The sequence below is a fragment of the Corythoichthys intestinalis genome, chromosome 5, assembly GCF_030265065.1.
Source record: "Corythoichthys intestinalis isolate RoL2023-P3 chromosome 5, ASM3026506v1, whole genome shotgun sequence".
In the NCBI taxonomy this organism is placed as follows: Eukaryota; Metazoa; Chordata; class Actinopteri; order Syngnathiformes; family Syngnathidae; genus Corythoichthys; species Corythoichthys intestinalis.
Window position 1 is genome coordinate 22,085,139 of NC_080399.1, and position 26,956 is coordinate 22,112,094.

The following is a 26,956-nucleotide window of genomic DNA, read 5'->3' on the forward strand; positions in this document are numbered from 1 at the left end:
TCGATGACGATATAAAAGACGCAAATGCTGACTTTGCATTTGAAGCTGCGCACAAAGTCAATCATGGTGTGCAGATGACATAACGAGGAAGAACGCTTCTGGAATGCCCTCGCCCCCTCCCCAAACAGAAAAAAAAGGTTGACTTTTCGCCCAGCTGAAACGAAACCGATCCGCGTGTTCACGTGTTTGCCTCATTTACATCTCATTTACATATACATTCCGGTTTAGCCTATCGCGCGGTTCCTGTTCGACGCGAACAATCCCATTTGTCAGCCGGGCCCTCCGCTAGAACAAATGGGCGAATGGGCTGACCGTGGCCCCGCCCCCTCAGACACGTTGTCTCTGGAGAAGCAACACGGGCTACTCGTTGGGTCGCGAGACCTCCGCATTCGCTCCGAGCACGTACAACACGTCAGCTCCCTCCGCTCTGGTCTGGTCCGAGGACAAGCTATATTTCCCCGGCTGAACAAAGGAACAGGACCGGCCCGCTCCTCAGTAGTAAGGTACGTGTCGACTTCGTATGCAACACATTAAAACATCACTCTTTGTTAGGTTAGAATGATTTGTTGACTATTGACTCAAAATCCTCCAAAGGAATTCGTCGCATAAATGATAAACGCCGGGTGTTGAAGGATTGGCAAAACGCCTTTTTTTTTTGGTAGTTTGAATACAATGGTTACGTTCATTGTGTGTCTTTCTGTTGTATAATCGCAGTTGCGCGTTGCCAAATTTACGAGAGCCATTGATGAGGAAGTCCATTGTGTCTGAACATCTGCCGGGAGAATCTCCATTTACCTTTGCGATTAGCTTTTGGCCGGAAAAAAATTGGTGGAAACACTGTTAGACTGATTTTCTTTACTATTAAACACATGAAATATATTTTATTTTTTGTCTTTAAAATGGTGGGCTTCTAGAATTAAGGGCCCCACCTACACAGGTAGATGCAGTTAGCGAGTATAGTCTCAAAATGATTGAATCAAGATGTAAACGCAAAAATATATTGCTTTTACAGTTTACACTATTTAACTCATGTATTCAGTGTATTTTGCAACATCACATTTGAACTCCCCCGAAATTAAATATTTTCACTCATATCACATTAGTCTCATTTGATAAAAAGTAAAAAATAGTGTCATCTTTCCCCAGTTTTGGACCTTCCTAATTTATAGTACAGGCATTGAGGATTATAGTGTTGTATTATTGGATTAGGCAGTGCTGGACACTTGACACAAGGGCATGTAAGTTTTTGTTCTCTGTATGTTTAGTTATCAACTCATTGGCTGCCATTGATTGATGTCCAATCCATTTGAACTGGGAACCCATGTCATCCCAGTTCAAATAGATTGGAGGTCTACTGTATTAGTGAAAAACAATTTAAAATTCACAGGTGAAGGATGAAAACCGCCACGTGATTGGACATATATTATCATCAACAGCACTGAAATAGTTAAAGTCTCATCAGCCTTGGAAATCAATATTTTTAGTTGTATTGTGTTTAAAATGCTGATTTCTGCCTCACTCGCCCATCGCAGCTGCTCGCCCTGTTGCGCAGCAACCTGGCCACTGCCCAGACATTTTCTCAGGTCATATTTGTTTTTCGGTTTGTCGACTCTTGCTTGTTCTTGTTTTTTTTTTGTGTGTGTGTTAGGCTTGTAGTGTCTGTAGACATTTGCTCCTCCTGCCACTTGTGAGATATAATCAGAGAGGACAAAGAACCAGGGAGCAATTAACGCTCTTTCCCACAAATTTCACAGGAAGTGAGAAACAGAGCAGGCGCGAAACAATTTTAGTCTTCTGAAAAATAATCCTGTTTGGTGAAAATGCTTCTTTCACTTCCTGCACATGGTGAGAGCTGCTTCACTGATAAAGCATGTTGGTGACGAACTGATCCAACAAAAAGCGATATTCTTAGACAGTCCCGCTCTCCGTCAACTGTCTTTTATATGCCACTACATCTGAGAGTCACTTGTGTTGCTGGGTGGTGGAGTTCAGCCGTCTGAGCCACTGGTCACCATGGTGGCAGACCCCTGCCCCCTCTTTGAAAAAACAAGCAATGTTTATGAATGAGTGCAGAACAAGCAAGCAGCTGGGAGGCCTGCCCGCTGGCGCTCAATGGTTCAGAACGCTCCCGTTTGTCCAGTTGCGATGCTGGGTTGTCACCATGACAATGATTGGGAATATTTGCGGACTGCGTAGGACTGCCGTGCAAACTTTTGGCGGTTTGCCTAATGTATCTGTGTGTTCCCTGACTCAGGTATTACGCTGAACTCTAAATACAAATTTGCCTGAATATTGTTAAGCCCCATCAAAATTTCATAGTTTTCTGCCCGTTAATAAAGCAAGGATGTGAATAATGAACCATTACATTGTAGAAGAGGTAACACTGTGCTCAGAATGTTTAATGATGGCACCTCTGTTTCAGGTCAGTGATGGTCAGTGGTAGGTAAAACCTGCAGCCCAGGATGTCTGCTACAGATTCGGACAACTCCATCGACTGGCTTGCTAGCGATACTGAGGACAGTAACAGCGAACACGAATCTGAGAGGACTCACAACCAATCGGCCGCTCCTTCGACCGACACCCGCTGGAGCTGCGAGGCGTCCGCAAGGGGACCTCTGTCCAGCTGTGTGGAATCATGGGGCAGAAACGCCATTGAACTGTGTAAAACGCAACAAGGCGAGAAGATGAAGCGACGCCGCAGCTTTGCGGAAGAGGAGGGAGGACTGATCATTTCCAGTCAGTCCGAGAAGGGGCGCCTATTTACACGAAAGGTGAGCTCCTCCATGAATCTCATCCCGACTCCCACGGGAGGTTGTCTTTGGTGTCAGCAAACTGACCTAGTATTGACTGTCTGCCATTTTTACAACTGTCTCATGAATGACATTGACGGTAAGGTTCCACCTCAACTCACTTGTGTCAGCAGCATTAGTCATCTTTTTGCTATAAATCCTATATGGTGGAACATCGGGCGGATACACCAAATCTGAGTCATGTTGACATGTTAACTCTTAAAACTGAATAGACATTAATATAGTCTAGTGCTTCAATGATTAATCGATTAACTCTTGTAATTCGATTGGAAAAAAGCTTCAAATCCAATTTTGCTGCTTCGAGTATTCGTTTTGAGTGCTGTTGTATTGGTTTGTGTTGAAAGTGCATTTAGTTTTATTGATTTGGGTGGATACACTACCCTCTAGTAACATGAAACATGTGTAACATGGCTGAATCCAGCTTCTCCCTGTTAAGACCAACATAAGGTTGTAAGTTTTGGTTTGAGGTAATATTTTTTTATGCATTTGTAATTAAGTTTAGAGGTATATAGCTGTTTTTTTGTGGAAATATGAGTTTTAACGCCTTTTAAGAGCATTGTAAAAAAAAAAAAAAAAAAAAAAAATTTTTGCATTTTATAGCATTTAAGCTAGTGGACTTTTGCTATGCAAGTTAGCCAATTGTTCTTTTGTTGTACTTAGATCCTTATTTATTTATTTGTTTTAATACCGTTTTAGGCCAAGCTCAGGTATTTAAATTATCAAATGAAAGTGCATTTCTGCATAGTTTGAAGAAACATTTTATATCTCCTGTATTATATTCTGCAACGCATTAAATGTTTCTAACCCGATTACTCGATTATTCGAACTAACTATTTGTTAGATTAATCGACTACTAAAATAATCGACAACTGCAGCCCTAATACAGTCCACGTTTAGACCGAGTGGTCCGAAGTAGGAGAGGTTGCCAAAGTACAGACTGGAATGGTTCACTCTGTTCTTGTGATTAAATATTGGTTTGAGAAGGCCTTATAGTATAGAATTACATCATATGACTACACAGTGTTTGTCATTAATAAAGAACTCAACAGAGAAACAAAGGGTTAATTATGAAGCACATTGACAATTCTGAGTTCAAATTCAAATATTATTTTGAGCAGACTAAGTCCATATTTGAGGGCTGCGTGAGTCCAGCTCAACTTCACATTTTCAATATCAAGATCTTCTTTGGACCAAAACCTTGACTACCAAGATTCCACACAATGCAACAAATTTGTAACAATCAATAACTTATTGTGCCAATTTATAACCCCAACGTAAGGTTCTTAAAAAGTGGAACTGTTATGCGTACTGATACTGTTATTTTGGCAAGGTTTTATGATACTAACTCAAAAGTTGTCCATCTGTACCGATTGTATTCTTTGATATCAATGAGGCTAACGGTATTGATGTGTTACACTTTTCAGTGCATAGAGCTGCAATGCTACATTCAGCCACTGTCATCAATCTTGAATGGCCTTCGTTCAGGCAGATACAGAGAACGTAAGTCTTCTATTTTATCTACTGTGTGTGTGTGTGTCCATGTTTGCACTTGATGTGTTTAACAAATTTATACATATCTGTATTTTAATTCACTCAAAATGGCCTTATGCGAAGGGAAAAAGACACATTTGAAGGTTTTTGTTTTTTTTTAGCTACCTCACAACAGGCAGTGTCACACTTGAGCCGTCACTGTAAATGAGATGCCTGGCAAAGTGGAGTGAGAACATAGTGTGCCACGTTTGTAAAGGGCGAGAGCTGTTCCGAACTCATTGGCTGCCATTGACAGCAATAGATATCCTATCCATTTTGAACAGGGAGGGGGCTGGCAGTGATCATTAAGATGACAGTCCAAATTAATTGAACGTCTGTCTGTGTCAATGGCAGCCCTCTGCAAAGAAGCATAGCGTCACGTTCAGACAGCCTGTTCACTTTATGATCCCCAAACCTTGTGCGACCCTGCACAACCCGACCACAGAGAGAGGAGGAGTCTGTTTTTAATCACATAAACACACCACACACAAATGCACGTTTTACAAGAGCCATCTGCACTGCACACTCTGTTGTCCTGCCGTCAACTCTGCTCATGTGTTACAACATTTCCCTTTTCCAGGACTCAGCAGTTTCCAAGAGAGTGTGGCCATGGACAGAATCCAAAGGATCCTGGGAGTTCTACAGAACCCCTACTTGGGGTATGTTGTCCTTAACTAAACCTACATACTTTAATCCTTTTGACACTGTAGTACACGTTTGTATAGATTTATTGTATGTACAAAAATATTGCAGGGATACTATATTTTTGATAAGACTTTCCATCAGAATCTGGACCTTACATGTTAAAAATGTGTGTGGTCAGAAGTCATTTGGACCTGAGAAAGCACAGTCTGGGTCACACTTTTTGTTCTCATTGTCATATGAAATATATACAGCATACTCGGGTGTAATCGATCAAGCGATCAAAGGCACTTTTATGGAATCGAAAAATGGAAGACTATAATACTGACAAATATTGTATAATTGTGCAACAATCGATATTGTATCATATCGGCATGAAATTGGTGATTTACACCCCTACATAAAAATAGGGTTGTAACTAGGGCTGCAGCTATCAATTATTTTAGTAGTCGAATAATCGATGAACTAGTTAGTTCGAATAATCGAGTAATCGGATAAGGAACATAAAAAATTAAAACACCTGAGCTGAGCCTCAAACGGTATAAAAATAAATGAGGATCAATGTAGAACAGAAGAACAATTGGCTAACTTACATAGCAAAAGTCTGCTAACTTAAATGGTATAAAATGCTAACGTTATTTTTATTTATTCATTTTTTAAAATGCTCTTAACAAATGGTTCAGACACATATTCCCACAAAAAATGGCTAAATATACCTATAAACACAGTTATAAATGAATTAAAAAAACATTAGTATAACAAAAACATAGCGTATGTTGGTCTTAACAGGAAGCAGCTGGATTCAGCCATGTAAAATGAGGCAGACTAGAGGGCAGTGTATCCACCCAAATCAAAAAACTAAATGCATACACTTTCAAAACAAATCACTACAACGCCACTTTCATTAAACGAATCCTCGAAGCCGCAAAATTTAATTTGAATCTTATTTTCTAATCGAATACTTGAGTTATTCGATTAATCGTTGTAGCCCTAGTTGTAATGATACTTCAATCTGGATTGCTTCATTGATCGCTTAATTAAAGATCCAATCAAATTAATCGAAACACATCGATCAGTACTGTCATGTTTTGGATATGCAGTTTTGTTAACAAGAGCAGTTTTCGTGCAAATGTCTGAAATGTTTGCCAAAAACATCAAATAGCTTTTCATTGCTTTACTTATTGTGTTAAATGTGTACATAATTTTGTGTTAAATCGTTTGGAGGCCCTTAAATCAAATCAAAATCCAATCATGGCAGACTTTGTAATATCTGCACATATATTACGGTGTTCAAAGAATCTATATCGTATTATCGTGTCCTCATTAAATTGGTGATTACACCCATTTGCATATACTCAAATACGGTGACCCTAAGCTTATATGTTTTTTAAAGCATTTTAAGAAATGGTTGTAGAATTTAACCTTAGTACACTGTTTGTGGAAACTTCCTGAAATTGCCACGCTTAAACCCATGTGTCAAAAACACATGGCTCACTGCAGGTTGCATCCCATCCCCCCGTACACATTTTCAAGATAAATTTACTGCAGAGATTGCAGGGTCTCACTGCAATCGGGCATCTCGTTAAAAATGAATAAGGCTCCATGTGGGAGTGGCACTCTAGCCTCTGCTTGATTAGACGCTATAATGGCGTGTGACATCACTGCTCTTAAATTGAAAACATTTTTGTACATTTAAATGCTACTGTACATGCTTACCTACCAGAAAGTTGAAAATGTGTATTGATAGTGTTGCAACATTAGATACTTTTGCAGAATCTAATACTGTATGAGCCTAGCCAAATCTGCCTTTACAAAGATAATTGCTCAGTTTTGACTTCAAAGAGAGATGTTTCTATTGTTTTGGTACCTATTTAGTTTCATGAGAGACATTGGAACCTCAGTATGATACAGTAACCGTAGTACTTAATTGCTTCCTCTGGGAAATTCGGTATGTTGTGACTCAGTGCAGAAAAGTACAACGCACAATAGAAAGCAATTAAACAAAACAAAAACAAAAAACAGTGGGATGAAAAGCTAGTAGAATGTGGTCAATGTTTGTTTACCTCTTTTTCCTCAAAAACAAAGACAGATGAAAAGAAAATACTACTAAAAATGGATAATTCTTTCTTTCAGTTGGACAGTGTCCAAATATGACCACATATATCTATGGCGGAAAACACTCAGGTGACTTGAAGTTCCGCTCTGAGACCCCCAATTTGGCCACATTTTAAATTTGTCTTATATGCATGTGGGATATATCATTGGAAGGCTTAAAAATCTCAATTTTCTGGGGGAAGAAAAATTTTGAGCTGGAGGGCATTTTAAAAAAAGAAGGAAAAAAAATTTAAGCCCCTAAACCCTAACTCGAAGTGAGAGCACGAGAGAGCATAATTAAAGACACCATGATTTTAACGAGATATTATCACATACTTAGCTTGTTTTGATCCAAAAAACTGTGTAGCATGTCTCACCGAGTTTTTTTAGGGGATTTTATGGGTGAAAGACGGGAATATAACAAGGGTCACAATGCAGAAAGCGCAGACATCAAGGAGTGGTCAGCATTTTCTTTTTCAAATATATACCCTTTTAAACGTTTTTTTTTTTTTTTTAATTAATTTTCTTTGTTTGGATCGATTATCATCTAAAATATCGGGGAAATGCAACATTTACAAAAAAAAAAAAAATACAATTAAGCGACAGTAATGAGGTAGATATCCATGACTTATTTGCAGACACTATTTTTTTATTGTGACGTAATTTGTTAAAAAGTTTAAAATATGCGAGTGAATAATTTTATAAAGTCGTTTTTTTTTTTTTTTTTTTTTAACTAAATATTAGACATCAATTAATGATTCTAAGCTAAATATGAGAGACATTTCGAATAATATAAATGTTCTTATGGCTGGGTTGAAACAAAAGCGGTTGCGCGGTGTCTGTAAATGACGGTCTCCAGGGTAAAACGGGCAAATTAGAAATAGTTTTGGGGCTTAATGCACCATAAAACTGCTATGGCAGCATATAGACATATTGTTCTATCAAACACAACAGTTTTTTTGTCTTAAAATACAGTTTCTTTTAAAGAGAGGTGCAAAAGCAGAAACTGCTTTTTCAGCTTTGTCTGTATTTTCCGCCATATGTACCGTATTGGCCCGAATGTAAGACAGCCCTGATTATAAGACGACCCCCTTTTTCAAGACTCAAGTTTGAAAAAAGACTATTTGAACACCAAATTATTTTTTATACAGAAAATAATTGCAGTACATCTGAAACAAATGATTATAACAATATATTTGAGAGAAAAAGCATGTTATTTTGCCTCATTCAAATCTTAATATCTGAACATTGAATATGTAAACTAAAGTGCAATCACATTCGTAAATGAACGGCTTCTGGTTTTTGAAATGTAAATAAACCAATCTATTGTGATAAAACAACAAAATTGCAATAACTGCATTAACCATCAAAGTGAGGTCTAACTGTAACTGTAGTCTTGAAACAAATCTGAATAAGATTACAATAAAATAATGCAAACTGGTTAAACTTGAGAGTAGCTGAGATCTGTCATGACAGAACATTACTCCTCAAGTTCAGCATTTGCTTCAATGATATCTGGTGCCATCTACCATCGTGAATGGGTGTAATGTCTAGACCGTGAATATAAAACGACCCCCACTTTTTCAGTCTTATTTCAATGTCAAAAACACTGTCTTATATTCGGGCCAATACGGTATATAAAAAAAAATGAATGTAGACTATAAGATGGAAAATTACATGCAGCTCTTATTTGCTCTGTATTAGAATGTGCAGGTGTATTTACCACAAATGTGCGGCGCTAGCTAGCTCTTTTATAATAATCAATCATATTTAGAAAAAAAAACAAAAAAAAACAATAACCATTCAAAACTGTCATGATTACTAGGTGCATTGTTCAGGGTTTCAGGAATAAAAAAAAAAACCTTTCCCTCTCACAAATGTCAAGTGCAACCCTAATTTTAATAACTCCATTTGTGAACTCAGAAGCAGCAGTTCTGCAACAATACATGTGATTACTCTGACCGAAGAATGAATGGAAAGTGGCTTAATTAGCATACAGCATGCAACGTGCTGCCAGTGCTGGTACACTGACATCAGCTAAAGTGGGTGCACGCTAATTGGTGCCTTGAGCCGCCAGCTGCCGCCGTCATCAGAGAGACAAAGAGTGGGTGTGGCTGCTTCCCAGTAGACAGTCTGGGTCGAGGCTGGAAGGTGGATCTAAATCCCCTCGTGCCCCCCCTCCCCGCTCGCGCCGGTTTGGCGCTGCCAGCTGGCAGCTTCGACAGCCACACAATGGCAGATAGGATCAAAGTGACTTTTTTAGCAGTCACTGTTAAAGATAATCTTTCACATGAATTTAACATGCTGTGAAAGGAGTAAGGAAAGAAGGTCCTGCTCATATGACATTGGCTAATCCCAGCCCACCATCTGGTTTTGATGGGCTGGAAATTAAAGGGCAGCCACGTTCTGCCCGCCTCTATCAAGAAATGCGTCACGACGACTAGTTTATTTTTGCAGTGACGCTGCTGGAAAGTGCCGCGGCTTTGGTGCTTTAAATTTAGAGGCCAGTGGAACTGTTCTACACGAGGCCACGTGTGAGTGCCAAACATGTGAGAAATGTACCGAGGAGAATTTTCCTCCCCACACATGGAGCGCAGTCTTTTTTTTTTTTTTTTTTTTTTGTAAGAGCGTAATTGTTCACTAGGCTCTGAGAGGGCATGTTTCCTCTGCGAGCTTAAAAGAGAGATAAGATTTCTCAGCGGAGGGTGGCAACATTTCAGGCAGATTACTCAGATTCGTGTAAGCACAGGTCATAAATTTTGTTTTTCCTCACTCGCTTTGTTTCTCTACCTTTTTAGGGAGAAATATATTAGTATAATTCTCAAAATGGAGGAAATGCTGAAAAGTTGGTTCCCCAACGTAAAACCCCTTCACCAACTGGCTGCCACCCACACAGAGGAAGTCGTTCTAAGCAAGAAACTGAAGGTAAGTGTCAGTTTATTTCAAGGATCCTTGCTGTCAGGAACATATCTGTTTGGTGACAACACCGAAGTGTTGAGTAAAATTCTATTATTACAAAATAAGGTCGTTAAGGGAGGGTTGGAAGCTAATTTTACTGACATACAGTATTAGTCTCATGTTCCATGTGAACAATCACAGAAGAGAAAAGGTAATTTGGAAGGTGTGCCCCTGAGGGAATAAGAAAGGTTGGAACATTCTGTCACATTGAATTGCCAAGGTGTAACACACCCTCATGTTTTTGCCTCACCGCTCTTGGGTAACTATAATGTAAGCGATACTTGGTGTGCCAACCGTACAAGTAGTGTTTAAGCAGATGATTTTGTTTTTATTGGCCCCAAATAACCTGCGTGGATTATCCTGCCATTAGCACATTTGTGCAAGTGAATCACAGCATGAAAGCAGACAAAGTTGGCAACTACCTGTCGAGTTTGACAAAGCAGCATAGAGACGGATAATGAAGTCAATTAGACTTTGTTTGCAAACAGCAATGTGAAGCTACTGACTGATTGACCAATAGGTTACGGTTTAATCAGGATAAAGCGAGGAAAATTTGTGGGGATTTTCTCCTGCTTGCCGAAATCTGTAATTTAATTTGTAGAGTCCTTATCGTCATCACATCATATGATCATTTCTGTACTTAACGCGGATTTAAGAAAGATTAGCGCTGCCTCAAGGCTTGTGGAAATGTGCCCAATTTTTATGATTGCCAATTGATTTTTTCCCGAATTTCTGTCACAATAAAGAAAGCCGTAAAATAGGATGAAGGCCATTAGCAGTTTATGGCTGAAATTGTAAGGGCAGTACATGGAGTGCTGCTTTGTTCAACTCACTCAGCTTTAGACATGCAATTCATATCTCTAATGTCTAGACAATTATGCTCAGTTCCTCTTTGGTGCAAAGAGAATTGAGCTATGTTTCGTATCTGCCACACTGGAATTTAAAAAAAAAAAAAAAAAAAAAAAAAAAAGTTAAATACACGGTATAAAACTGGCAGCTGTGGTTGACAAAATCTTACCATTTAAAAAAAAAAAAAAAAAAAATCGTAAAATACATGTAAAAACAGTGCAGTGCTTTAGTAATTTTACAGTAGATTAAGAAATAAATCTCATGGTAGAGAAAAAAAAAAGGTAATTTTATCCTATGATCCACTCATTTTCTCACACCCTTCTTTCCAACCGAGATACCAAGTGACACGTTCATCTTGACAGTTGACCCTGCTAACTCTCGAGCTACTGAGGAGTGGTTGGAGGAAATGCAGTGCATTTAGAGGGTTAGGAAAACCTTACTCTGTGAGAAATTGAGAGTATATACCAGCAACTAAAACTAGAATGAACTGCTGGTGTAATAGTCAGCACGCTCAACTGCCATCGTGACAATGTGGGTTCATACTAGGGGTGTGCCATCTTCGGCACCCCACGATTCGATTACGATTCAGGGTGCCTACGATTCGATTATTGAACGATGATCACGGTATTGACGATGGTCACGGTTATCTCGATTATCACTGTTATCGATGCCTCGTACATTACTAATTAATAAAGTAGCCAAACAAATGCATGTCCATTATTTAATTAAAATATCCTAATGATACAACAGGAACGACGGAAAAATGCCCATACAACAAAAAGCTACCCTTAAACTGCTTTTTTTAGTTTTTTTTTTTTTTACAAGAAAGTGCAAAAACATTAACCATTTTCAAGGCAGTACTTATTTTTCTCAACAATGCAATAAAATTTACACAGGTGGAACGAATTCCACCTTTTCTGGAAAAAGACTTCTTTTAACCAATATAATTTGTTTTCGCAGATTGCTGTACTATTTCGCATGTTTGTAGTGTTACCGCTGTACTTAATCCTGGTTTTACACGTTCTGCATATGGAGTAACTTTTGTACACCAACAAACAACGCACAAATGGACATGGAAATACACAATAGCAAATTCGCTAATTAGTTTAGCGCTCGGCGCTGACTGTTAACATCTCAAAAACAACAACAATAAAGGCTAAACAATACAGGAGGGTTCGTGTGCTCACCTCTTATAGATCCACACGGGCCTTAGCAACACATTTAGGACATTTTTCAATTGACATGACTTGTAACTACTGCTGGACAACTGAAAGACAAGGAGCAACAAACTATCTCTCTTCCCCTCTTACTCTGAAAAATAACTTGTGTACAGAAGCGTGACCACCTGGTTCCTGCCTGTCTTATATATATACAAATTTATTTTCCAGTCTTTTGAAAAGGAGTAAATCTCTCGCTCAGTTACCGGCAGCATCCATCATAACGTTGTGCGTGCATCTGTTTAAGGTGTCCGGGCGGCAGACATGTCTTGAATTTCATTCCACTACGAGCGGCGTTCATAAAGTTATTAGGGAAAATCATCGTTTTTGAACATTTATGAATCGTAATCGAATTGTCGCGTGTCGAATCGCGATGCATCTAATAATCGATTTTTTTGGCACTCCCTTAGTTCAAACCCTGGTTTGAGTGGAGGAAGAATGAGAAAGGAAGTGTAGTAATGTCACCACCATCAGGCCCCTTACACATACATTTTTTATACTAAGGGCGTTTTTTTTAAAAAATCGATTCTGCGATGCTAGTATATCACAATATTACGCCACGCAGTTCTTGTATTGATCCTTACACGTTTTTTTGGTGCAAATAAACTATACATTGGCTGCACTTCTACTCCTGTCCACTGGTTGGCAGTGTGCACTAGCCTTGCGCTGCAATATGCTGAAGTAAAAACATCTCGCAAGAGTTTTCCCGGATGGCTTCTTTATACTATAGTCTCATGAGGTTTAGTGCCATGGAGCAAAGTTTCAACATGGCGGGGATGGAGATACACAATGCCCCGAAGCACCTTTATAAGTCTTAAATTCTGCTTCATTTGGGCTTTTACTGCAAAAACGGAGGCATCGAGTCACTCGCACTTAAGTTATGTTGCACAGTTCTAACTTGAACAAATTATTTTTGGTCTTTTAGCCCTGTGGTCTTTGGTATACCTGAATGCTCAAGCCAATGTTTTGATCTGCCATTTAAAAATATATATATATTGTATGTCAGACTCTCAATGTGAAACATTAAAACTGTTCAGAATCTGGGCACTTAGACTTCCATTCTCTGTGTCAAACAGCTGAACAGGACAGGTTTATTAAAAAAAAAATAATAAAATAAAAAAATAAAAATATATATATATTTGTTTGTTATTGACAACTATACATCCTCTAAGATTGTTTTTTTTTTTTTCATGTTTAGAATCTTGCATTTAAGCAGGTTTGGACTAAAGCAAATTTGCACTAAAGCAGGTTTGCACTAAAAAAGTGACAATGTTAATAATGAAAGCCACATGTTTTTCAAACATAAAACATGTTTACTCGAGTGCTGGATGAGGTTTCAGGAATAAATTAATATAAATGTACTTTAAAGTCCATTTTGATTTTTTCTAAAGTGACTTAGTGATACAAATATCGCAATAATCATCTTAAAGTGTAGTAACGGGATTAATCGGGATCCAGTCGCGACCTGTGAATCGTGATATGAATCGGATCACCGAATATGAGGCAATACACACCCTAATACAGTTCTTTGTTGTAGAACAACTGCTGTAGTTCTTTTAACAGTACTTTGACGTTAATATGACAGTGAATCTTTAATTGTTTTCCCGTTTTTTTAATGGTACTATTCTAGCAACAACAACTGCCAGTAGTTTACCTTACAAAATAATGTATTTTTAACAATGTGGGACACTTTCATATTGGTTAAATGACTAAATCGTGGTTCCTATTTACTCAACAGCCTTCCCCAGTGACAGCTACAGTGGTTTTGAGCCCTGTCACCATAAGCGATACTCCAATTGCCGCCAAACCCCTGCGAGTCACTGACCTCACACCTCCCGGAGCTTACTCGGCAAGCAATTTGAAATGGCTCCACACGTCCCCCATCTGCTCCCCAACAGTGGAGCAAGCCCAAGCCGCCCCACGGCACGTGTCGTCCCCCAGAGACCTAACGCAGGACAGTGCCGTGTCCTCCAGCACAGACAGCCCCGCTAATAGAGACTCTGTGCCTAGAGGGCCTCCGCCAGGGAAAATTAACGCACCATGTCTGGAGCGCCTCCTCAAGTCGACGGAAAGCATCATTTCCCGCAAGGGGACGTCGAGTATGATGGACAACAGCTGGTCCTAGTCCCCATGGGGGGCTGCTTACCCCGCAGCCGAGCCTTGACTACTCTACCACGGAGGCCAGTTTAGCTCGCTTCACCCATTCCAGCCTTCAGGGGAGACCTGAGCCTTCAAAAGGGACGCAACAGGTTTACTTTCTAGAGTGGAAGACAAACATGTTGTACTCTCTGCGTGGGAATGTGCCCTCTCTGACATGACAAGTGTCTGCTATATTTCCCTTTTTCTTGACTTTTTTTTTTTTGTCATTTGCACTCTTGGGTAATGTTTTTGAGAGCAATTTCACTCTTAACTGGAGATCCAACGGTTCCGTTTGAGTGTTTGTGAAAGCGCCTTCTTGCTAGTGAGGTAAAGGAAGTCAACAGTGGCTTTTGTGCTGAAATGTGACATTTATTTTCTCCACTTACCCATGACTCCACTCTTAAGTTTATTTTTCTGACTGTTACTCATTTTCATACTTTGAAAATCAGTCTTTTGGTACAACTGTTCTACCTCAGCGGGCGCCACATCACAGTTGACGGGCGAGCGTAATAATGTGAACGCATCGTCGCTCACCCTCTCTGGGCACCAGAGCAGATCTGCAGTCAACCCGCCGGTTACAAACAGTGATGTTGCAGCATGAGCCGCCCCTGTTCGGGAACACTCGAAGCGCAGGGATCCTGTCGTGGTGCCGTTGTAAAGAATGTCCACTTTGAGGCTCCCAGTAGAAGGCAAACAGTGCCTGTTATGTCAAGCTGTGCCTGCACGCCGGTTTAATAAAGCGAGACAAGTGTTGGGATTTCCGGTTTCAAGGCTGGATTGTACAAATCAGGAATTGTCACTCTCCTGCCATTCATTCTTTTGGAAAGCGTAAATTATTCAGTTTTTGCCAACCCATTTCTATGGTGGAGTAGAACAATTCTTATGTTTTGCCACAGAACTCAGTATGTCAGACCAGCAGAGCGGGGACGAGGTTTTTCGCTGTGTAAGACCAACAGAGAGGTTGTCGATTTACTCTGAAAAGTGGCCTTTATAGTGTGAAATTTTATACTTTCAAAATAAATGTGTGTATTTTTGTTCAATGTAAACTGCCTGCTGTTTATTTTTTTTAATTTCATGGGAACAGACTGTTAATTATATTTCAATATATCTAAAATGTATTTTACGCATACCAATTGGATGACAGTAGATTAGAAAGAAAAATTTACGCTGATAAACAAAATGATTATCAATTATGTCTAAAAATATATAAACAGGAATGTGCTCACGGAGTACATTTACATAACGGCAATTAGTTCAATATATTGTTTTTTTTTTTTTTTTGGCAATTACGCCAACATTAAATCAAAACACATAAAACTAATTAGCGTTTCACTCTTCCAGTAACATGCCAAATTTTATTTTACACCTGATTAAATGAGTCAATTATATAAAAGCATCCACTCAAAATAACAAAAGTATCTCATTAAAAAAAAAAAAAAAAAGAGGTTTAATGATAAATTTTTAATCTGCTTTAGATATATTTTTTCTTTTGTTGCTGTTTGAGATACTTTTCGACCAACAAAACACGTCTGGTGTTACCGCGTGAAATTCAATACTGCCATCTATTGGCAGGTGTATTTGACACATCCTCTGAACATGCAAAAGGATTTAAGTACTGTACTTTACGTTAGTTACATTATACTGGCGTGAAATTTACAAATGAAACATTTCAAGTCTTTTATCCCACTTCTAAACCGCTTTGATAAACCTATTGGCTGCCATTGACGGCGACAGACGTCCAATCTATTTGAACAGTGACTGATCACTGCCAGCCTCTAACAATTCAAATGGCACTGAAATATGATCAACACTCCTACCCTCACCAATAAAGCCATTGTCATTGGCAGTGATAGACGTCCAAACCATTTAGACTGAGGGGCGACCCTCTCCTGGTCAAAATGGTTTGGACATCTATTTATCGTGGTAGTAAAAGATGATAATTCGATGCTGTACAATATATATATCACCAACCAATATGAAACTGTTTATCGATATTTGAGATGTCTATCATAATAGCGTACCGCACGAATGCTATTTTTAGACCGTGACGTCGCCATCGTAACGCGGAAGTGGGTTGTTATAGACACGCCCTCGCATACAATCCATATCCACATCCTGCTCGCTTTCTCCAGTAATCTTTCAAAAAGAACATGCCGATCAAACACTACTGCTATGGAACTTGTAGAAACGACTCCAGACATTACGACATATGAAGCATGTTTTCTTCATATGTTTCCCGGTGCCAAAAACTGTGACGAATGGATCATCTTGTGCAGATGTCCAGTTTAACACCAGCAAGGTGAAGCCATTTACCCTCGTATGCAGCAAACATTTTGTTGGGGGCCATGGTCCTATGGAGGATGAAGAGGTAAGCCATTATGATATTTTTACTTATTTTTTAGCGATGCGTTTTGCCGTGCTGCTTCCGTCTGACAATGAATGACCTGAAAAAAATTAAAAGGGTATCTGACTGCCACTGTTGTTACCTTTTCTGTTGTAAAAACAACTTTAGTAAGGAGGAAGTGTAAATAAATTATAGAATTAAGATTTTTTTATTAATGAAAAATTAAAGATGTTCGTTGGCTGCCACTGAGTAGCTACACAAAAATAGAAACGTAAATTACCCCCAAGAACGGCCAGAGACGTAAGACAATCAGAGGATATAATATATAAGAAAGAAAAGGCATACGGTGGTAAAGGATAGATTGTTAAATCAGTAGAATGGCGTAAGGCAATGCACATAAGAAAAAAAGTGTTAATGAAAAAAAGCTACCTCTGGATCAGGGCAGCTCTTTTTCCCGTCTTTTTCAGCCCTTGACACTCAAACCATCTCTTTTACTGAACATTTGTATGTTCTTCCACATCTTTACCAGTGAATTTGGCACCAGGGACATCATTTTTGGACAGAATTGGTAGGTTTAGCTCAGTAAACATCTCATTCGTACACTATTTACATGCATTTACCATTAGGGACAAACGGCAGCTTGACCCGCTTAGCAACAATTGCTAACGTCATGAATATTAATGAGCAAAAGTGACGTGTTGCGTACGGTACGCCATTGCCTGCTTCTACAATGTACATTTTGGCCACCAGATGGCGCCCCATTTATGCTGACTTGCTACATTGATTCATTACTCCAGGGTAGTACCACCAATCGGACTCACGATGTCCCTATCTCTCCTCAATAGTTAGCTTATTGGATCCCCCTGTCAACTGTATGGAAGTATGTCATGCAATACAATTGAAAATAGTTACGCATAATCCACCTAGAACACATAAAATGCTATTTGTTTCAATATTAATATAAACCAATTTATTATTCATATCATTCCAATTTAGCAATCTTAAAACTACTAGACATAAGGGTATAAAATCAGACATTGATACATTCAACATTTGTAGCAGGTCAGTTTAATGTAAATTAAAAAATAAACTGAATAGAAGGAAAGCTGTCATAATTGTCGTATAATTTTTCACCAAATAATTAAAAATGTATTATATCGTGGCTTATCGGTATTGTGATACAAAATGGTCAATATCTGTTTTTCCGATATTACACAGCACTACAATGGCAACTAAGCCAGTTAAAACGGATTTGATGTCTATTGCTCTCAATAGCAATGAATGAGTTAACGCCTTAGGTACGCACATCGGCATCCAAGCACAGCTGGCACAGAGTCGCCTCAGACAGGAAGTGGTCATGAATGATAGGAAGAGCTGCATCAACAAAAAAGGCACCTGCCTCAATGCAATGCCTCAATGGAACAGATCACAAATCATAGTGATAAAGCACCACTGGTGAACATGCTAGATTGATGACGTTTTAGAAAATCGCAGAGAACAAAGGGGCAAGTAACATAAACGTTACTAGAAAAGGACTTTAATTGCATGTAAAGACAATTTATAGAAGTCCACAGCTAAACAAAACAAGGACACGTCAGAGAAGAATGTAAAGCAAACCTCTATGTTCCTGAGGAGTACAGTTACTTATTCGGAATTTACGGGAAGAAAGCCCCAAAAACCACAATGAAACATATGTATTAGGTCAATCATACAGTCTTAGGATCCAGTACATACAATATAAATCATAATGCTTTTTGATATCAAAGGCCCAGGATTTTTAAAACCAGCCAGTGCTGGGTCGGTTTAAAGGCGGTAACAACTGATGCAATGGCACCGAGTAGGGTTGTTCCGATCATGTTTTTTTGCTCCCGATCCGATCCGGATCGTTTTAGTTTGAGTATCTGCCGATCCCGATATTTCCCGATCCGATTGCTTTTTTTTTTTTTTGCTCCCGATTCAATTCCAACCATTCCCGATAATTTTTCCCGATCATATACATTTTGGCAATGCATTAAGAAAAAAATGAATAAAACTCGGACGAATATATACATTCAACATACAGTACATAAGTACTGTATTTGTTTATTACGACAATACATCCTCAAGATGGCATTTACATTATTAACATTCTTTCTGTGAGAGGGATCCACGGATAGAAAGACTTGTAATTCTTAAAGGACAAATGTGACTTTGTATATTGTGACTAAATATTGCCATCTAGTGGATTTTTATGAGCTTTCAGTAAATGATAATTCAGCCATTTAACTTCTGCCCAAATGCATGATGGGAAGTGCAACCATGACTGTGCGTAATGGTACCAATTGATATATCTTCTCAGCATTGGGAAATAAAATAGGGTGTTAAGAAAAAGATCAACTACTACAATTCATCCCCAAATTGCTTCGCACAATATCGCTGATTGTTGAGAGAGGGATTGTAAGGCTTTAGCCAATTAAAAAAGGCTTCAAAGGCTGCCAAAATCCTCTCTACTCATTTTATGTTGCCTTTTAGATCTATATATACGTAATACGGCGCCATTATAGATAGAACGCGACAATGCGTGAGTGGGTAGTGCAGCACATGCGTTAATTGCGTTAAATATTTTAATGTTATTACCGCCGTTGATGCGATAAATTTGACAGCCCCACTTTAAGCCAAAACTAAAGATTCTGGATGAGTGTAAGACATTTTGTCTGTAACGTTAAATACAATTAGAAAATGATTTAATAAAAATATATATACAGTATATAGTATATATATTGAAAAAGGCATGTCCGATATTTTTTTGCCGATTCCGATACTTTGAAAATGACGATCTCTAGCACCGAGCCAAATCGTGGAGCACGGGCTCTACTCCAATCCCCTAAAAATAAAGTTTAGTTTCTTTGGTTTTCTTTTTTTTTTCAGGTGGAAACCAGCTAGCTGTGGCGGCTAGCTTCAAACTGGCATTGAGCACTGCGTCCAGCGTTTTGTCCGAGGTCTGCAAAGCCCTCCAGCTCGATTTGTTTGCCGTGTTCTACAACCACCCAGTGAAAAACCATAGCAGATTTCTGCCGTCTATGGAACTTCCCAAACTGCGTTGGAAGCCTTGATGTTAATGTTATCATAAAAGCACCGAGGCACTCTCAATCAGTGATGATGTATTGTGTGTGAACCATCTGTTGTTGAAAATTAAACATCAAAACAACTCTTTTGACACCAAATCTGTGCTTTATTCTTCATATACTTGAAGTGTGATACGTAAATAAGTCACAGACTCACAGCAAACATTTTATAACTTACCGCCAATGTTGAAACACAGGCCTTAAAGGGGGAGTTCACATTTTTTGACATCAGGCTTAATCTTCGAGTTAGGGGGGGGGGCTAATGTAGCGTGTTCAACAATTGCTTATTGCTGCCTAAACTCGCAAAGTAAAATGCCACGATGTGCTGCTTTTGGATGCAATTTCCAGTTAAATGGAAACAAGGGGAGTGAAGTGAGTGGTCAAGGTGGAATTATTATTTTTAGTGAATAAATGTGCATAAGTGGAAGCTTCTACCCCTTTTTGGTACCTGTATGCACGTATCCTACCCACCACGTGTTACAACTGGCGCCCGAACATTTTTCCTGCATCCTCAGTCAAGTAAGGGATCCGTCTATTTTCTGGATCCGACGGTCCCACCGCGTCTGCAATGTTGGTTTCGGATCTGTCCATTTTTTTGATTCATCGGTCCCACAGCGGCTTTTCGGAACCGTCTATTTTGTGGAATCGATGGCCTGATCACGGCTGCAACATTGCCATCGGATCGGTCTAATTCCTGGATCTTCGAGTGAGTAAAAAACGCGGATTTGGATTACTATTGCTACCTTTTTTGTTGACTATTCTCCGTGGGAGTCTTCCCCAAATCATACTAAATAATTAAAGCACTATGGCACGCTACAGTGACGACATTGCCTCTGACGTGGACCTTACAACAATGTTGGAGTTCGTCAGGGAACGCGTGGTTGCGTACTGCTGAGCTCCCAAGTGAAGAGTGGTCAAGGTGCAAATATTATTTTTTGTGAATAAATATGCATAAGTGGAAGCTTCTCCCCTTTTTGGTACTTTTATACACGTATCCTACCTACCACGCGTTACAAAGTACAAGACATGGATTACACAAGGTGTGCTATTTGGCCTGTACTGTATGTAAAGCACACGGCAGCTCTGAATGCTAACAATCTACATAATTATATTGGGATAAGTTTGAAAACGCAATATGCTTACCTTGAATATCTGCTAATAAAACCGGAGTTCCCAACAGCATACACTCTCGCTCCCAACCGGAGTTCCCAACAGCACTCTCTCGCTCTGTTGCCATTGAGACTCACTTGCAGCGAGTGCATTACCAGTTTTGCCCAACTTTTGTCTTATCAGGTATTTGCTGCACGCATTTTTCCCTGAAGCTCGTCTTGTGAACGACCGACAGTGCTGTCCTGCTCTTCACTTTTCAGATCTGGTTCAAATAGGAAGGGTAGAACTGACGACATGTTGGGAAAGCTAACGAGTGAAACGCTGGAATTACGGCAACGGGCCCGGTGACGTCATGCACTGCGACGTAACAAGAATCGCGACCCATCACTTAAAATAATTTTACAAACTTTATTAAAACAAAAAGATGAAGAGGGGTTTTAATATCAAATTATTATAACTCATACTAACATTTATCTTTTAACAATTACTTGTCTTAAAAATAGAGGATCCCTTTAAGTGCTCTCTTGCGGTTTTTGTGTGAAAATAAGATGTGAAATGGAAAAAAAACTGCAACTTATAGTCCAAAAAATACATTAAGTGTTTATTTATGCAACAAAAAAAATGTTTGGTGCGTTTTGTTGCCGAAAGCGTCTATATATTGTAAAGCTGCAAATTTTTCAGTTTTGTGAGTTCCGCTAACGCGATATGCTGATGTTGCTACAACAGCAAATTGGTAAATTCATTCATTGAATCATCTTCTGAACCTCTTATCCTCACGAGGGTAGTGGGTGTGCTGGAGCCTATCCTAGTTAGCAACGGGCAATAGCCAGGGTAACCCCTGAACCGGTTGCCAGCCAGTCGCAGGGCACATAGAGACAACCAACCATTCATGCATACACTCATACCTACGTACAATTTAGGGTGTTCAATCAGTTTATGCACATGATTTTGGGATGCAGGAGGAAGCCTAGGACCTGAAGAAAACCCATGCAGGCAGAGAGGACATGTGAACTCCATACAGGGAAGCCGGAACTGGGATTGGACCAGTAATCTCAGAGCTGTGAGGCAGACCTGCTAATTACTCACCCACCGTGCCGCCCAATTGGTTAATTATTTTGAAAAATAAATGTCAACAAATATTTTTTTATTTCAAACTAACAGAAAAGTGTTAGCAGTTTTGTTCTCCGGGGCCCAGAAGTGCAAAGGACTGGCCCAGAATCATTGTATTATTTCATGTCCTAAGTAGGTTAAGAGGTAAAAAAAGTTATTAGTGGAGATACTTAGCCAGTACCTTTTTGTTGAACTCACACAAGCACATCAAGGCCTAAAAACAAACGAAGCAAAAATACTGATAGGCGCATTATAGTTTCAAAGAGATGGCCTTAGTTGGATCTCAAGCTCAAATTGAGTGTAAAATGAGGTATAGCGCCGAGTCAGATTTGAAGAGGCTGCATGCAAACATTTAATTATAATGTACATATTGTACTTCCCACTTATATTTTCAACTACTGCGGCACACAAAGAAGAGGAAAAACACCTAAAGCGTTACTAAAATCTATACATGGTTTCTCAGTAGCGCGTTAAACGGCTATGGGCAGTTTGCAATTCTTGACTTTATTACTGGTTAATTAGATAAGCTCTGGTTGCTTGGAAGATGATCAATAACAAATCTTGTTATTCATTATTTAGAAGTTGTTGCACAGTGTATTGATGGTGGTAAATCAATGTTGTTCTTCAATGATATTGCTATGGGAATATTGTGCTCTCCTGTGCTGCGTCTTCACTCCACTAATGGATCACTCATACCGACAGCATGGTGCTGCTCAGTATTGACCATTGATTTTAGATCACATCCAACAAATAATGACCTCAGACCTACAAACATTGTTATTCAGTGTGAATCTATCCAGGCAAATGATGTTGCAGTGTTATCCATTTAAATTTGGCAAGCATGCTAACACTGTCTCAGTGGTATGGCTGACACGTTTAATCAACTAATCGATTAGCTAATGAATTAACAACTACTTTGATAATCGGTTAATTGTTGGTTCTTTTTTGAGTCTCTTAACAGTAACTAGTCTTTTTTTTTTTTTTTTTTTTTTTTTTTACACCTTATTAAATTAAATAATAGTCTTTCTTTTAATTATCATTTTTAAAAATATTTTTTAAAACTATGATTCGTATATAAAGATATACGTATATGTATATAAACCAGATAAAAACTAGTAAATATTCTCTTTTTTAACACCTTGTTAAAATAAAAATAAAAAAGTAAATATTCTCTTATTTATAAATACTGTATAATAGTTAGCGTTTTAAATATTTTAAATAATCTGTAAACATTCTCTTTTTTTCTTTGCTAAAAATATCTGATAAGTATATATTTTCAAAATTTAAAAAAAGGATGAAAACTCAATATTCCTTTTTATTATTTTAAATATAAAACAGTAAATATCTTATTTAATATTATAAATACTGTTTTAAATATTTTACATTAAAAAACAACACCAAACCCTAAATATTCTCTTATTTATAAATACTGTATTATGATTAGTGTTTTAAATATTTCAAATAAATAATCTGAAAACATTCTTTTTTCTTTGCTAACATATTTGATACAGTATATATTTTCAAAATTAAAAAAAACAAAAGGATGAAAACTGTCAATATTCCTTTTTATTATTTTAAATAAAAAACATTAAATATTATCTTATTTATTATTATATTGTTTTAAATATTTTACATAAAAAAACAACTAAATATTCACTTATTTGATTATTTTAAAAATACATATTTAAAAAAAAAAAAAAAAGACAAAAGGATAAAAAGAGTAAATATCCTCAGATTTCTGTAGTCCTTGATAAAAGCATGAATAAAAATAAGGTATTTCCAAATACTGTATCTGCTTTTTACTTTGGAAAACAATGATAACGTTACATAGTTACATTACATTCATTACTTCTCAGGGCATATTGTTTCGTTCCAAATATAATGTAAAGCACAGAGTAATATAATTGTAAATAATGTAATATTTCGAATAAGACATTTTAGCCAAGTACTTAACGCTATCTGTAGAAAACACATAATAGCGGGTGAAAGTAGGCATTTACCACCACCTCACCAGTAAACAACTAGTGAGCAGCTTGAGTGGGCCTGTGATGTAATGACCCCAACGGCAAGTACGGCATAGCTCTTGTTACATGAGCTGCATCAGACCAAAGTGTCATGCTTGACTGGAAGGCATGTCATTTCACTCTAGGGCCGTCACAATGCTACAAAAGGAGCCGACTCACGGAGACATGACGCAAATATGTACAGTCGCCAACCCAGAGATGGACTGAATACGCAAATGGTCTGAAATACTTTGATGCTATGCCCAAATCTGTCTTTTCGAGAGTCAGTCAAAATAGATTCGACATTTATCAATATAAATGGCAACCAATGAGTTAGTCAGGTATGGTATCATGTTTTTATTAATGGAAGGTTTGGTGACATATTAGGAGCACAGCACCTAAATATGGCCTGATTTCATTAAAACTCATTACCAAAAATAGGGCGGCAGCCGGTTCGCGTGTGGTTATGAATAATGAAAGCGACCTCCAGGAGCTCATTTCCACAGAATGATGATCATGTTAAAGTATGCCAAATGATCAGACGGATAAAGAGAGAGGCCTCCATACGTGATTAATGGCGCCACGGGTCTGGAGAGTGGCGCGCGGCCTTGCCGTCACATCATCTGACGAGCCGCTCAGACACAATATGATGCACAATGGAGGCTTCCTTGGATGAAATGTTCACATTTAGCTTGCCGCAACACCCTTTACTGGATGGAATACCCAAGAGGTTACTCGATACGTGAGATAAGAGTGATGTATTCATGTGTCACATGAACCTATTTAGGGGACAGTACATGATGAAAGAGTTGAATTTAATACTCCTTTACAGATAATTCACTGTAAGAGCGACATGAACTAAACCAAGGGTGTTAAACTCTTTGTCACCGACCATATTGTAGACATGGTTTCATTCAGAGCGCCACTACTTCTGCCAACTAGAGCTGGCACAATTAATCAACTTATCGACAAACGAATAAACAATTATTTTGATAGTTGAATAGGGCTGCAGCTATCAGTTATTTTAGTTATCGATTAATCAAGGAACTCCTTAGTTCGAATAATCGAGTAATCGGACAAGGAACATAAAAAAAATAAAATACCTGACCTGAGCCTGAAACGGTATAAAACAATAATAAATGAGGATATACTGTATGTACAACAAAAGAACGATTGGCTAACTTACATAGCAAAAGTCCGCTAGCTTAAATGCTATAAAATGCCAAAGTTTTTTTTTTTTTACAATGCTCTTAACAAATAGTTCAAACTCATATTCCGACAGAAAATGGCTAAATATAACTTTAAACTTACGAATTACGTAATTACGTAAAATTACGAGTGCATTAAAAAAAAAAATAGTTAAATGCTCTTAACAAATAGCTCAAACTCATATTCCCACAAAAAATGGCTAAATATAACTTTAAACTTACGAATTACGTAATTACGTTAAAATTACGAGTGCATTAAAAAAAAAAAAAAAAGTTTAGAAAAAACTTAGCTCACGTTGGTCTTAACAGGGAGAAGCTGGATTCAGCCATGTGAAATGACGCAGACTAGAGGGCAGTGTATCCACCCAAAATGCAAACACTTTCAAAACAAACCATTACAACGCCATTTTAATTAAACGAATACTGAAAGCAGCCAAATTTAATTAGAATATATTTTTGCAATCAAATACTCGAGTTAATCGATTAATCGTTGCAGCACTATACAGTCCCTGACAAAAGTCTTGTCGCTTATCCATTTTGTAGAAACATTTGCTAATAACCCGACTTTTAATGATTCAATTGGTTTCAGAAATGGCTCATATGAAAGCTAAGACCCTCCCAAATGATGTTGGATGTACAAAAAATATATTTGTTTCACTGAAAAAAGATTTATCAATTAATGAAGACATAAAGGTCAAATTTTGGCAAGACAAAAGTTGTGTTGCCTACAGAAAGTAGTGTGAAAATTGAACAAAAAATGTACTTCAAATACAAAAATATGTTACAAAACATAAGCGGATTAAGTAGTGGTGCTGTGAGATCTAAATTTAATATTTTGTATGACTTCCATGGGCTTCGGCAAGGATTCATACAATTTATTGATGAAGCCATCAGGAACATCAAAGAAAGCAGTCTTGCATGCCTCCCAGAGTTCATCAACATTCTTGGGTTTTGTCTTCCATGCTTCCTCTTTCATCCTACCCCAGACATGCTCAATGATGTTCATGTCTGGTGACTGGGCTGGCCAGTCCCGGAGGATCTTGATCTTCTTTACCTTGAGGAACTTTGAGGTAGAGATTGAAGAATGCGATGGAGCAGGGCCGGCCCAGGCCATTTGGGGGCCCTAAGCAAAATAATGCAAAGGGGCCCATATTTTTGGCCCACCATTTCGTCACAGTGTACTGTGAAACCCATACATGCAATCCAAGCCATACGTCCATATTTTGTTTATTAATCAGATTTTGTTGCACTGCATACTTCAAACTTCTCACCCCAAATGATTGTCAGTACTTACAGTAGATAGCGCCAAAAAAATTTCTAAAAGAGGAAATAAATAAGATAAGGAAGAACTTTTATTTTTTTAAGCTTGTAATCAACGATCAAAACTCACAAAAATCAAATAAAGCAAACTGTACTAAAAAAAATAGAATATAAATTAAACAATTGCCAGATTGGGGGCCCCCTAGTGGCCCTAAGCAGCTGCATAGTCTGCGTATAGGTTGGGCCGGCCCTGCGATGGAGCACTATCCTGCTGCAGAATTTGTCTCTGGTTTGATTTTGAAGTTTTAACTTTGTCAACACACTGCTTACTTCAATTGCACTTCGCCTTGTTCTGTCTAATCCGGAAGTTTAGAGCAGGAGTTATCAAAGATGGCGCCGCCCATGTTTCACTCAGGAAACCCATCTATATGGCAAAAATTCTCTTACAATTAATTATTTATCTACATTTTTAATAAATATTGTTCATTATATTCTCATTCTTGATGTATTGTACTTGTAAGGATTTTTTTAATTTTAAAAACTAAAATTTATCTTCATTTTGTAAATGTATCTATTTA

At 38.2% G+C, this 26,956-nt stretch overlaps 1 protein-coding gene across 1 annotated transcript; it reads left to right on the forward strand.

Moving 5' to 3' along the window:
- Positions 1–307: 307 nt before the first annotated feature.
- Positions 308–15,285, forward strand: LOC130916497 (circadian-associated transcriptional repressor). The gene is made up of 6 exons (XM_057837268.1): positions 308–503; positions 2,423–2,771; positions 4,235–4,310; positions 4,921–4,999; positions 9,875–10,001; positions 13,839–15,285. Exons 2-6 carry the CDS (start codon positions 2,463–2,465, stop codon positions 14,223–14,225), a joined length of 978 nt encoding a protein of 325 aa, XP_057693251.1. The 5' UTR covers positions 308–503; positions 2,423–2,462; the 3' UTR covers positions 14,226–15,285.
- Positions 15,286–26,956: the final 11,671 nt, after the last annotated feature.

Excerpts from the sequence above, each read along its gene's own strand:
- LOC130916497 (XM_057837268.1), top strand. The coding sequence starts at position 2,463 with ATGTCTGCTACAGATTCGGACAACTCCATCGACTGGCTTGCTAGCGAT. Across the intron at positions 5,000-9,874 it reads CTACAGAACCCCTACTTGGG|GGAGAAATATATTAGTATAA; the intron begins GTATGTTGTCCT and ends CTACCTTTTTAG. Across the intron at positions 10,002-13,838 it reads TTCTAAGCAAGAAACTGAAG|CCTTCCCCAGTGACAGCTAC; the intron begins GTAAGTGTCAGT and ends TTTACTCAACAG.